The sequence below is a fragment of the Mustela lutreola genome, chromosome 14 (assembly GCF_030435805.1).
Source record: "Mustela lutreola isolate mMusLut2 chromosome 14, mMusLut2.pri, whole genome shotgun sequence".
NCBI classification, from domain to species: Eukaryota; Metazoa; Chordata; class Mammalia; order Carnivora; family Mustelidae; genus Mustela; species Mustela lutreola.
Window position 1 is genome coordinate 46,562,150 of NC_081303.1, and position 13,480 is coordinate 46,575,629.

The 13,480-nt window shown below is 36.5% G+C and overlaps 1 protein-coding gene across 1 annotated transcript in view; it reads right to left on the minus strand.

The window, feature by feature from the left end:
* Nucleotides 1-419: 419 nt before the first annotated feature.
* KIF14 (kinesin family member 14) overlaps nt 420-13,480 on the minus strand; it is a 52,878-nt gene continuing 39,817 nt past the window's right edge. Inside the window, exons 24-30 of the mRNA XM_059146478.1 lie at nt 12,477-12,701; nt 12,122-12,306; nt 8,539-8,697; nt 7,083-7,205; nt 3,618-3,692; nt 2,514-2,652; nt 420-2,155 (exon numbers count right to left, since the gene is read on the minus strand). Of these exons, the coding sequence (XP_059002461.1) occupies nt 1,776-2,155; nt 2,514-2,652; nt 3,618-3,692; nt 7,083-7,205; nt 8,539-8,697; nt 12,122-12,306; nt 12,477-12,701 (1,286 nt within the window). The 3' untranslated portion in view covers nt 420-1,775. The remainder of the gene's footprint in view (nt 2,156-2,513; nt 2,653-3,617; nt 3,693-7,082; nt 7,206-8,538; nt 8,698-12,121; nt 12,307-12,476; nt 12,702-13,480) is intronic.

The window sequence follows — 13,480 nt, forward strand, 5'->3', positions numbered from 1 at the left end:
TACTATGCAGCCATCAAAAGAAATGAAATCTTGCCATTTGCAACAACATGGATGGAACTAGAGCGTATCATGCTTAGCGAAATAAGTCAAGCAGAGAAAGACAACTATCATATGATCTCCCTGATATGAGGAAGTGGTGATGCAACATGGAGGCTTAAGTGGGTAGAAGAATAAATGAAACAAGATGGGATTGGGAGGGAGACAAACCATAAGTGACTCTTAATCTCACAAAACAAACTGAGGGTTGCCGGGGGGAGGGGGTTGGGGAGAAGGGGGTGGGATTATGACATTGGGGAGGGTATGTGATTTGGTGAGTGCTGTGAAGTGTGTAAACCTGGTGATTCACAGACCTGGGGATAAAAATATATGTATATAAAAAATATATGTTTATAAAAAATAAAAAATTTAAAAAAAAAAATACTTTTAGAACTTCAGAAAGAATACAAGCTCAAATGCCAGAAAGAAGAGAAAAAAAGAAAAAGAAAATTAAAGCAAATTTGCTGCACTGCACCATTTTAAAGCACCTGGCAATACTGCACATGGTTTATTAACATTGTTCTGGCTACAGTAACCAGTAGTAGTTACAATCTCTTCCCAAAAAGGAAATTACTGAACTTATTCATGGTACTAATATCCAATTTTCACTTCTCAGGCAAAAGTGGTATTTGCAAGTGAAAGGGGCACATGAAAGGATCAGTTTATTTAAAAGAATCATTCTCCAGGAACTGCTCAATATCACTCAAACAGAATCACTAAGTATCTTTCCAGATTCCACATATGCCTGTGGTCAAAATGTCAAACTATTTCCTTAATGAAAGGTCCCAAAAGGAGAATATTGTCTTTATTACCTGATTGCAGATCAACTGTGAGATATAATAAGGATCTTTAACCTTTACCAAATCACGTACAAACTCTTTCATTACACCTTAACAAAACAAGCATTATCAAGAAAAGGTCCAGCCTCTGATTTCTTAACCCCATTCAAAAGATGATTCTGGCACTATTTTATTGGTTTTAAACTATATTCATACAGCTCCCATTAATAGATAATATAGTCAACTATTATACCAGCAAGCCATTTTATTAATATATATTCAAGTAACTATTTCTATTTGGAAAGAAAAGGAAACTGCCCTTGAACACACTGTTCAAAAAGATAACCAGTTAACCTTTCAAGAAAACAGTTTTAGATCTAACAATGTAAGTTAAGCTGCCTTAGTAACACCTACAATTGGCAATTTCACCATAAACCTCATTGTAGCTATTTGCAGAGGAGAGAAGGCACAGGCATAAAGGTAACTGATTATTTGTGTGTTTCCACTCATGAGAAAATAACTTAATAGTAACTATAGTAACCATTTACAAACAAGCTGAAGAACCAACCAGAAATAGTATATCAATGTGAAAAATAAACATTTAAAATAGTATATCAATGTGAAAAATAAACATTTAAAATTAAAGGCAATGAGAAACTGGAGAAATGACCATTCACTTGTTTTCGAACTCCTAATTTCATTATCTTGCCACCATGTTCCAATACGGTGAATGCCTATTTAAAATTATCTGCCAAGAAACTCCTAAATGCACATTCTGAAATCAGAATTCCATAATGCTTATACTCTCCATTCCCAATGGAAGGCCATCAAACAGATGTGGACTTCTTTGAAACATTTATGCTGACTTCCGGCTTTTTATATTCTCCTACATAAGGAAAATTGCCTACCCAGTGTTCTCTCTCTTTCATGGATGGTCATAAAGTGCCTACATATCAGAATTCACACCCACTGAATCCTACTGGGCATGCTGTCCTCTGAGGTCACTGCTGGGGACGAGCCATGGAGTTCAAAGACACGCTTTGGTACACCTTTATTCCTAATGGAGTCGGTCCTGCTTGATTTAGATTGCCGTCCTTCTTCTCTGGTATTTTGATTACAAGTTTCCCAGGGATTCAACAAATCAGCTCTTTCCTCTGATTCAAAACATAAGAGGAGTGACTTGGCTAGAGATTCTAGTCCCCCATGGCCAACTCGAGGTAGTCTCTTCTCACAGCTGTCAAGAGAAGTAGAGCACATGCTCAAATCATCATGAAAATCCTTGGCCAAGTTGCAAAGACTTTCAACACAATTCTTGAGAATATTTTTGTCCATGTGGCATCCTATGCAAGAAGAAGAAAAAGTTAATTAACGTTTTAATTTTTCATGAGGTATTTATTACTCTTATATGACTCTACATATCTTTCAGGTCAAAGTAACCCTGTCAAGATAAATCTAAATGACTTAAGATTACTCAGCTTATCTGCTAATTAAACACCTGGGTTTTTAGGATCTAATTATTTAGGCAAAGTACTTAGATATATTAAGTAAGAATATGACCATACAAGTTTCTATAATTAGTGTCAAAGAAGTAGCATTAATTAGACTTTAGTTAATGAATTAGACTAGAAATGAAAAGATATCTGAGAGTTCTTAAACTATTAAATTTTGATTAATTACAAATCCATCTGGAGTATATACCTCTCAGTGCAGAAATAATAATTTGAATAGTTTGCTCCAAGCAATGTTTTAACTTCAGGAATTCCTGTGCAAGATTAATCGTCTTCTTCAAATCTTGGTATCCAGGACCTTCTTGTTGTAGTTCAGTTCTAAAACTTTTCTGTAAATAAAGTTAATATTTTTAAAGATACATAATAGGCTACATGACAGTAAGGCTTAGTCAATATAATTTTAATCACCAGAGTCTTATCTTCAGGAAAGAAAATGAGTTTACTTTCCTCACCAGTGCTTAGTTCTGTTTCCACAAGTAAGACCAACATACAATATTCTACAAGCAAGACAACATACAATAATACAATTAAAAACAGTAATTACTGTTTTTAAAAGAAATAAGAATTTTAAATTAATTTTATTTTTTAAATTAAAAGAATTTTTTAAAACTAAGCTTTATGCCCAATATGGACTTGAACTCACAACCCTGAGTTCAAGAGTTGCATGCCCTTCTAACTGAGCCAGCCAGGAGCCCCAAGAATTTTAAATTAATTTTAAATCAAAGTACAATCATCATATTACATGGGAATGAAATAAAACAACAGTACCCTTTATTATCCAATATCATAAAAGATAAATTTAATTTTTTAGAGTTCAACATTATATATCTCCCATTTATTTTTATTTAAATAAAAATTTTCGAGCCATAGCTATTTCTCTCCTATTTGACACATTGATATACACTTAATTTATATTTTGTTATTTACTTGTGATTTGAAAATAATTTGTCTAATTCACCTATATTTTAAAATCTTCAAGCATATTGATTATTAAACACAATTTTTTAGCCAGTAACTATCTCAGGAAAAGCTGATAGTTACTAAACTAGTAGCAGAAAGAAACAGATAAAACACTATTAATCAATTTCTATACATTATCTTATCTCTTTCTTAAAAAATTAGTTATGATGTCCAAGAGGAAGTAGCTAGAAAACTATGACACATGCTGCAACTAACCAGGCACAAAGGAATTATCTGGCTAAGGATGAAAACTGAAATAAACATATCATAATACTTCGGTTGAACGAAATGCTAAAATACACCAAACCAAAGTAAACATTAAAGCTTCTCTTACTGTTTTCCACTCAGCAAACATGTTTTCAAGACATCCAATCAATCCCATGGCTTTACCTTTCATCTGTTTGGTAACCTATATAGAATATGAACATATTTTACTATATAAATAATTATTTAGAGGTTTAAAAATCCTAGAACTCTATGAGACGAGACAAGCAAGAATTTTAGTCTAAGAAGTCAAAAGACTTGAGTTCTATTATTGGGACTGCAATTAAACAGCCAGTGTACCTAAATATGTAGGCAGAATTTCTTTCAAAATAAATTGCATGTTGATTCTATTTTAACTATAGATACACTCTGATGTTTGTGATAATAACAGCATTTTGTGTTTTTTTTTTTTATTTTTTTTTTTATTTTTTATAAACATATATTTTTTATATACATATATTTTTATCCCATTTAAATATTTATAGGGATGAACTTTCCAAGCCTTCCCTTGAAGAGGGTGAGGTAACTAATTTATCAAGCAGATATTTATGCTCAAAGAACTACATATACATTTTCACAGCAATATAGTTGACATATAATGCTGTATTAGTTTAAAACTGTACAACATAATGATTCAATATGCTGCAAAACCACCGCCACAAGAAGTTTAGTTAACATCCATTACCTCACAGTTACAATTTTTTTTCTTGCAATGAGAACTTTTAAGTTCTACTCTCTTAGCAACTTCCAAATATATAACATAGTAGGTATCATTAACTACTGTCAGTACTTGCCTTCCTATATCTGAGTGATTTCCCTTACATGTTTTATTATATGCTTCTCAATTATAATTCTATGCTGCATATGCAACTGTCTTCATTTTTACAAATATGAAAACAGATTCCAAGCTCCTAAGACTCAGAACCAAGGTGGGAACCCCAGTCTCGGTTTAAAGCCTTTGCTTTTGTACTGCTCAATGCTGCCCCCATGAGGTACCTTTTCACTTAATTTCTGCCGGGGATGGTGTGAGAAGAATTTAATTGGCTTCACCCACACAGCTCTTCCCAAAGTCTAACTTAAAGTTTCTCTATGTGGTTTAAAGAAAAAAAAAAAAAAGGCACACACAAATTCTTTTTTCCCCTGGCTCCAGCTTTACAGTTATAAATCCAATGCCTTATGTTTGAACCCATTTTCCAGTTCTTTGGATTCTTTGTTTTCCTTCCACAGGTTCTTGAGTTTTAACTTAAGAGAATATGACGAGCTAAAATCCCACCATGACTATACAGCGAGGGCATACAGACTATGAGAGAAAGTAATTAAGAGAAAGGGAAGGAGGGGTGCCTGGTTTGTTCCGTGGGTTAAAGCCTCTGCCTTTGGTTCAGGTCATGATCTCAGGGTCCTGGGATCGAGCTGGCTTTCTGTTTAGCGGGGAGCCTGATTCCCCCTCTCTCTCTCTCTGTCTGCCTCTCTGCCTACATTTGATCTCTGTCTGTCAAATAAATAAATAAAATCTTCAAAAAACAAAAAAAAAGAGGAAGGGAGGGAGAAGTTTGCCTGAAAATGCCAATAATACGAATTGTATGCAAAATGGGCCTGACCGTTTTGCTATGCATTTCCTGCAAACTGCAGCCAAGCTGACGTCTGCGCCCCGCCCTACTACTCGAAGCACATTCGGGTGAGCTTACTTCTCATCTACTTTTCATTAATTGACTCCAGGCCCCTTGCACTTACGCCAGTGGATACTATACTTTGCAAACAAGGACAGAGAAAGTGTTTTGGGGACAAATGGTGCTATAGCTGAGCACAACCAAGCTGAAGATGTGGGCAGTGGGCGGTACGAGTCCACTGCCTTCATTCGAAGTTGCGTTACAGAACTGAAACCAGCCTCATGTCTCCTAGGACTAGGCCCATGTATTTTGATTTAGTGACAAAATGAGCTCCTTTTGAATGTGTTTGTATTTTAAAAGCAAAATAACACAAAATGGGAAAGGCAAACATACAGCGAGAGCAAGCGCGAGCCAAGTGAGGCAGGTAAGACCTGCGGGGTAACTGTGTTTAGCATTTCTGTCCACTGTTCTTCATGGCACAAAATCCTCAGAACAATCTTAGGGCATTCGTATGCTCATCCTCACTTTTTAAATGCAACACGTGAGGGGCCCAGGTGAGCAGCTCAAGGCTACACAGGAAACAGGAGAGCAATTTAATGTTCAATGTTTCTTCCAGTTCTGAGCCAGTTTGGGCAGAGATGATAGCCCTTTAGAACCCATGTAGCCTTTTAGTCTGAGGAGGGTTGGAGAGCCCCTCTAGCTTACATGGACAATTTCTCTCCTGATAAGGAAGCTAGACATGCATTAATGAAAAGGTTTTTCTAAAAGGAAAGAAAAAAAACTAACTTACTTGATGCCTTCCTGGAAATGGGCCACAGGGGTGGACGCTAAGGGTCCTCTACCTAATTGTCTTTCCTAGATCAAACAGTATGTATGTAAATGAGTACCTTCCTCCTGGGGGTGAGCTCAGCAAACACAACATCCCCAGGCAGCTCCATCCCAGCTGACTGACTCCAGAAAAAGAAAGGAAATGGACAGAGATGGTTTTAACAAGAAATTGTTACAAGATTCTAGAACTGACAGAGCTCCGAGATTTCACTGCTGTAAAGATTAGAACTTATCTCCTGAGTCCCCACTTCACTAATAATAACTCCCAATAATGAAAATTAACGTGCGTGAACAACGATTTACAAACCTTAGTTTTGTAGCCTGTGGAGTTTAGGTGTCCCATAGGTAGAATATAAAACCCTGGCTCGGATGACTGGACGAGGTCCTCCAGCTCCGTAAAACCCAAGTAATTCCACCCTTGCAAAGTGGGGAGGTTCACCCCTATTCTAAGGAGAGCACCTAGTCCCATACTTGCACTGGGAAATAATTTAGTAAATAAATGACTCACAATCTAGGACATAAGTATTATTACAGTCAACAGGTGAAGGAACAGTCAGAGCATGGACTTGATAAATGATTGCTAAAAACTGAGACTGGTTTTAAACAGTGCCACCTCTAAGACAGCTACTGGGTTCATGTTTAACGTCAGTTAGCTAAAGAAGGTGCTGGGGAAGCATATTTTTGGAAGTCACTCAAATCTTCATTGATTTTGTATCTTGATATGAAATAACAGATATGAATGCTTTTGGCAAAATATTTAGTTTAAAATATGGCATTAGTAAGTGGTAGTTTCTATTCTTAGGTGGAAAAGCAGAGACCTAAACAAGGATCAGGAAGAAAGAGACCAGCAGAAAGTGAACACTAGATGTCACTGCCAGACTCCATTCTGCTCTGGAGTTAATACACAGTGGGTTCACTGACAATAACTGACATAATGATCACATCATTATGTGATCAATAAAAATAAAAAAAAAAAAATTCAACACTAATTAAAGCACATAAATTTATAAGAATCCAATTTAGTTGAATTAAACTATTTTCTAAAAATCAACTTTATAGGCCATCTGGTACTATATAGAATGTACTTTTGTTCCTCTTACCTCATTTTGGGTACACTGACTTAAGAGTTCATGCTGAAGTTCTTTTGCTTTTTCTAGTCCAGAATCTAATAGAATCTTCATTCCTAAGCCTACACCATCACAAAGAGCATCCATGAAGTCCTCCTAGAAAAAGTTTTTAAGCATTAAGTAGAAAATTCGGTGTTTTGTTTTTAAGTTATAAAATAATTATTATATTTTCTGCTTATTTTAGGACTACAGTAAGTTCCTAGTTTATTAAATTCAACTAAAGCTGGAATAAAAACGGTCTGTAAGAAAATCTATCATTTACTATTCCACATATAACATGTAATAAATTTAGCAAATCTCTAATTTAACATTCCACATATAACAGTTAATAAGGAATATTTGTCTGAGGAGGTGGGTAGAGGATGGGTTAGATGGGTGATGGGTATTAAGTGATGAACCACTGAGTTCTACTCCAGAAGCCAATATTGCACTCTATGTTAACTAAGGAAAATTTAAGTTAAAAATAAAGTCATCTTAGAACGCTGTGTTGCTATAACACAGTAACATTCTAATATAATACTGCTCTTAATTGCATGAATACTTAGAGCAAGCAAATACAAATTTTCTAGAATTATGTAGTTCTGTATGTGTTGATTGGCTGTGCAAACCCTCCAGAGTAGGTATGCATCATCAAAGCAAAAATCCAAAAAGCAAAGTGAAGATTCCAGAATTATCCAGTACATTTAACTAATTTAGATTGAAACAGTTTTAAATATTGCCAAACTATGCAGCCCTGGAATAAATCCCACTTGGTCGTGGTGAATAATCCTTTTAATGTACTGTTGAATCCTATTGGCTAGTATTTTGTTGAGTATTTTCGCATCTGTGCTCATCAAGGATATCGGTCTATAGCTCTCTTTTTTGGTGGGATCCTTGTCTGGTTTTGGGATCAAGGTGATGCTGGCCTCATAAAATGAGTTTGGAAGTTTTCCTTCCATTTCTATTTTTTGGAACAGTTTCAGGAGAATAGGAATTAGTTCTTCTTTAAATGTTTGGTAGAATTCCCCCGGGAAGCCGTCTGGCCCTGGGCTTTTGTTTGTTTGGAGATTTTTAATGACTGTTTCAATCTCCTTACTGGTTATGGGTCTGTTCAGGCTTTCTATTTCTTCCTGGCTCAGTTGTGGTAGTTTATATGTTTCTAGGAATGCATCCATTTCTTCCAGATTGTCAAATTTATTGCCGTAGAGTTGCTCATAGTATGTTCTTATAATAGTTTGTATTTCTTTGGTGTTAGTTGTGATCTCTCCTCTTTCATTCATGATTTTATTTATTTGGGTCCTTTCTCTTTTCTTTTTGATAAGTCGGGCCAGGCTATTAAAAGTATGAACTATTTTAAAAGAAAAACAACTTATCCTGTTTAGTTGATACTATTATCAGAAGACTACTGTTCCTCAGATGAAGTCTTCCAAAACTAATATTACCAAATTACCTGAATACCGGCAGCCTTATTGCTACTATTTTCCAGAAAATGCAGCTTGCTCCCTTTAAGAACTGCTAACTGTCCCACATACTTTACAGCTTGTTGTACAATTCGGATTATTTTCGTTTGAGCCTCTTTTACCATTGATGAGATATCTGAACAACATCCCTATAAAACAAAAATGGATCAGTACATCAGATACATGAGATTATAAACAGAGGTAAAGAAAAGACAAGAAAAGCAATTTGAAGAAAATAAATTCTGCGTTCATTCATATCGTGACTATGCTTCATAAAAGTCTCACTCAGAATCAAAAAACATGCAACCCTGTAGCTACTAACGATGATAAAATCACTTGGATACAGCCTCTATGCCCAAAGACCCTACATGCTAATAGGAGACATAAGACAAGTATGCAGTGAACTAAATAGAAGACAGAAGCAATGAGTGAATGCCCCCCACACCAAAAAAGGGAACAAAATGAGGCTCTTTTTTGCCTTTGAATTTTTCCTGTCCCATTAGCCATCTGACAGATGGTTAATAAAGATACTTTCTCTTATCACGGGAGAAGGAAGAGGAAAGGGAAGTGAAAGGGGGAAAACAACCCTTCAAACAAAAGGCTTCTACACCAGAGTACACATGCCCAAGAAGAATGAAGCGTGCCTCCCCTCTGCACCGAGATCTTCTCTTTCTTTCTTTCTTTCTTTTTTTTTTTTTTTTTTAAAGATTCTATTTATTTTCTTCATAGAGAGAGACACAGCAAGAGAGGGCACACAAGTAGGGGAGTGGGAGAGGGAGAAGCTGGATTCCCACTGAGCAGGGAATCGATCCCAGGATCCTGGGATCATGACCTGAGCAGTAGGCAGTTGATTAACAGCTGAGGCACCCAGGCGCCCCCAAGATTTTCTTTCTTTTACCTGCCAACTGCAGTGATTCTTCAGCATACTCCTCTTGGCTTGCTTTCTAGGCCATGCTTATAATACTGCTACAAGGTAAGAATTCTCAAACCACACTTAGGTAGGAAGTATAGTCACTAAATTCAGTTTTGCCAATTTAACATAAGTCTTTCCTGAGCTTGGTCTAATCTCTCCTTCGAGTCACCTGTTCTCTCCATCCTTGATTCTTTACATAAAACCTTTCCCATAGGGCTATAGGTCACAACTCCTAAGTTAAGTTCAAAGTGTTCTTCCTAGAGAATGAGAAGAAGGAAAGAAACTACACACCAGTTACTCTCACAGGCACTTTCTTGTCCATCCATCTGATCCTCATAGCAACCGTGTCAGATAGGCGCTGTTATTTTTGTTTTCCCAAAGAGAAAATGGGGACCTTAAAAATTTAAGCAATTTGCCAAAGGACATAGAACTAATTTAGCATGGGTTCAAACACTGGGTTTCCAAATGCCAATAATGGGTTTGGGGTTTTTTTCTTGTTCCTGAACTGCATCTAAAATCCAAGTGCCAACTAAGTATATCTCACACTCTCTTCCCACCACAACCCTTCGACTAGCTTCCTTCTCCAGGCTCAAGCATAAGCCAGACTCTCGGGCTTTGGCTCCCCAGCTTTGCTCTCTGGCCAGCCTTCATCTTCATGGCTCTGTGCTATCAGAACGTTTCCTTCCTCTGTTACTTCACCCATACTGGTTTGAGGCCCACCTCTCTGTCCTAGGGTCGTTCTGTTTCCTCACTGCTTATATCCAAAGTGATCCTTCATCCAGTGTGAATTTATAATTAATTCAATAACAAGTATCCAACTGAGCATCTTTCATATGAGGAGTCCTTGTGAGAAAAAGACACCTAAGCCACTTTAACTGCCCAAAGCTAACTGCCCATGGAAGTGTATGGGCTTACAGAAATGTTATATTAAAAGGCAAAACAGGGGCGCCTGAGTGGCTCAGTGGGTTAAAGCCTCTGCCTTCGGCTCAGGTCATGATCCCAGGGTCCTGGGATCGAGCCCCGCATCAGGTTCTCTGCTCAGCAAGGAGCCTGCTTCTTCCTCTTTCTCTCTCTGCCTGCCTCTCTGCCTGCTTGTGATCTCGATCTGTCAAATAAATAAATAAAATCTTTTAAAAAAAAAACATAAAAAAATAAAGGTTTATTTCAATTTGACTAGTGAGATTACTTAATCAAACAAACATTTCCAAATCCTATCAAGTAAATAGCCCCTCAGGAAGTATTTGATACAACTAACTTCTACCACAATAATAGAATGTAGAAAGTCTCTTGGTGGGCATAATAACGTAAGTTTTGTTCAACATTTTAGAACATTTTGTTATGAATCTAAGTCACCCATTAAAAACACTGAAACCTATCCCTTTTGATATTTTTATATCTGTTCCCCTCATATATTCAAGGAATTCTTTTTTATTTTTTAAGATTTTATTTATTTAGAGAGAAAGAGCACATGCATATATGCACAAGCAGGGGGAGGGCAGAGGGAGAGAGAGAGAGAATCCTAAGCAGACTCTACACTAAACACAGAGCCTGACACAAGGCTTGATCCAATGACCCTGAGATCATAAAATAAGCTGAAATTGAGAGTTGGATGCTTAACTGGCTCAGCCACCCAGGCACCCCTACTCAAAGAATTCTTACGGAGGAGTTCACTGAAATGGTGGGTGACTAGGTATTATCCAATATCAAATTCCCCACTTCTTTTGTAGTAATAGAATTCTTGATTTTTCCACTAGGTACATATCTGTCCAGAAAAAAAGTACATTTCCCAATAATACTTGTAGCTAGATATGGTCATGTAATGAAGTTCTGACCAAAGATACATAAAGAGAAATGTCATAGGGAAATTTCTAGAAACTTCCCTTAAAGGAAGTTTGGCCTTTCTCTTCTTTGTCACTTCTTCCATCCCACTGCACTGAACTCAGACAGAGCTCCACCACTCTGGTGGACCATGAAATAAAGGGCCATGATTTGGCTTGGTAGAAAGGTATGTTGGAAGGAGCTTGGATCTCAAGGAGTGGAGTAGAGCCACCATGCCTACCCCCAGATTTTATATGACAGAGAGTAAGCTTTTAGCTTACTACTTCTTCAGAGCCAAGTCTAATCTCACTTGATATAAGGTAAACAGAAAAAAAATTATTTTCCTTGCCTGTGCATCGCTGGGCTTGTGACTAATCTAACAAACAACCAAAGCAAGACTTTGCCTTTTTCCCCATAGCCATTACTAAGGGTTAGCATAGTAGAATATGCATAGTAAAGAGCATGAACTCTGGGCCCAAGCCTGCCCGGGTTCAGATCCTAATTCCATCACTTACCGGCTACGCCTATAACACTGGATAAGCTACATACCCTGTACCTCCATTGCTTCATTTATAAAATGGTGATTAATAACAGTGCCCACTTCTGAAGTTGTTAAGAGATTTAAATGAGTTAATATTTGTAAATCACTGAGAACTCTCAGTGCCTGGCACAGAAGCCATAATTAATAGACAATCATAGATAACCACAGTTTCAGAATTATAAAGCAGAAATCACTTCTGAACATTCTACAGATCTAATTTTGGGGAAGATGCAGACAGTAGGTCAATAAATACTTGCTGAATAAATGAATTCTTCAAATGATAATCAGCAAAGCAATTTACCTGTAAAAATAACTGTATGTAGCCTCCTAGTTTTTTGATCTCTTGTCTCAATTCATCCTCAAGCCTTGCTGTGCTGATACAAGGCAGAATTTCATTCAGCCAGTGTTTGATTAGCACCACGAGCTGCTCAAAAGCACAGGTGACCTGGATTGTAAGTGACTGGGTTGTTCGATCAGAAGAGAACACTTTGAAAAAAGAAGGAGAATTACTGGAAGAAATAATCTCCAGATAAAAGAACTCATATATGATCACCATTAAGGTCAGAAAATGCATGCAAAATATTCCTTCAAAAGAATATGTAATGCGCAGAAAATAATCATTCATGTAAGTTAATAAAAGCTGTAAGTTTGCTTACAGTTTTCTTGACTTTCTTCATCTTGTTCTTCATGAGCTTTGGAAATGGCAAATAGTCCGTGATAAATTTTAAGAAAATTATCCATCAGACTGTCAGCCATGGTTTTTTCTTCATCATAACTCTGTCCAAGAAAACTTAAGGATGACCCAATCAATTCTTTGCAAATTCCAGGAAGAAAAGATTCTGCTGAACTTGAGTAAATAGGGCTCGATTTCTCCAGTAATCCTGTATCGGTAGAAAATAGCCATCTTAAGCCTACTTTTCAGGCACAATACTTTCAAATAAATGTATTAACACAAGCATATTATAGACTCATTTGTCAGTAAATTCAAAGTAGGCTGTTCTTATTTCAATGCATTTTTACTTCAATAAGCCTAATTGAAAACACAATTTTATAAAGGAGTCAATTCATCTCTCAGTGTAGTCAATCCATAGGTTAGTAGTTCCTCAACCACAACACAAATAATAGACAATGCAAATCAACTAAGCAACCACTGGTTTACTCTCCTTCCTTATTGACTTTTGGGGAACACCTAAGAAACTCTGAAATTAGTGAAAACAATGGTATTTACACAAAAAATAATATAAATAGAATAAATATAAATATCATAATATAAATTAATTAAATTAATTCGTGAGCTGAAAGTGTAGGCAATACTAAAACAAACTATTAAAAGGAATGTCTCATTAGCTCTACTTTATATCAGTTCCTTATCTAGGCATACTATAATTAAAATAGGCTAAAGCCAATTATTATGTACAGTTAATATATCACATCTCTGGGAGACAGGCTTTCAGACTAATTTTCTAAGCACTGTCCAAACCAGAAGTAAATGGAAACAGCTTAAAGAGCTAATTTGGAACCTCTGGTAATAACTTTATACTGGAATGCTAACTCATGAGTATAATGATTCTCATTTAATAAACAAGGTTATTTTCAGGTTCATAGATGATGAAACACCAAACTAAAAGGAAGGTAGAATAAGGACAAAGGGTGGGGACTA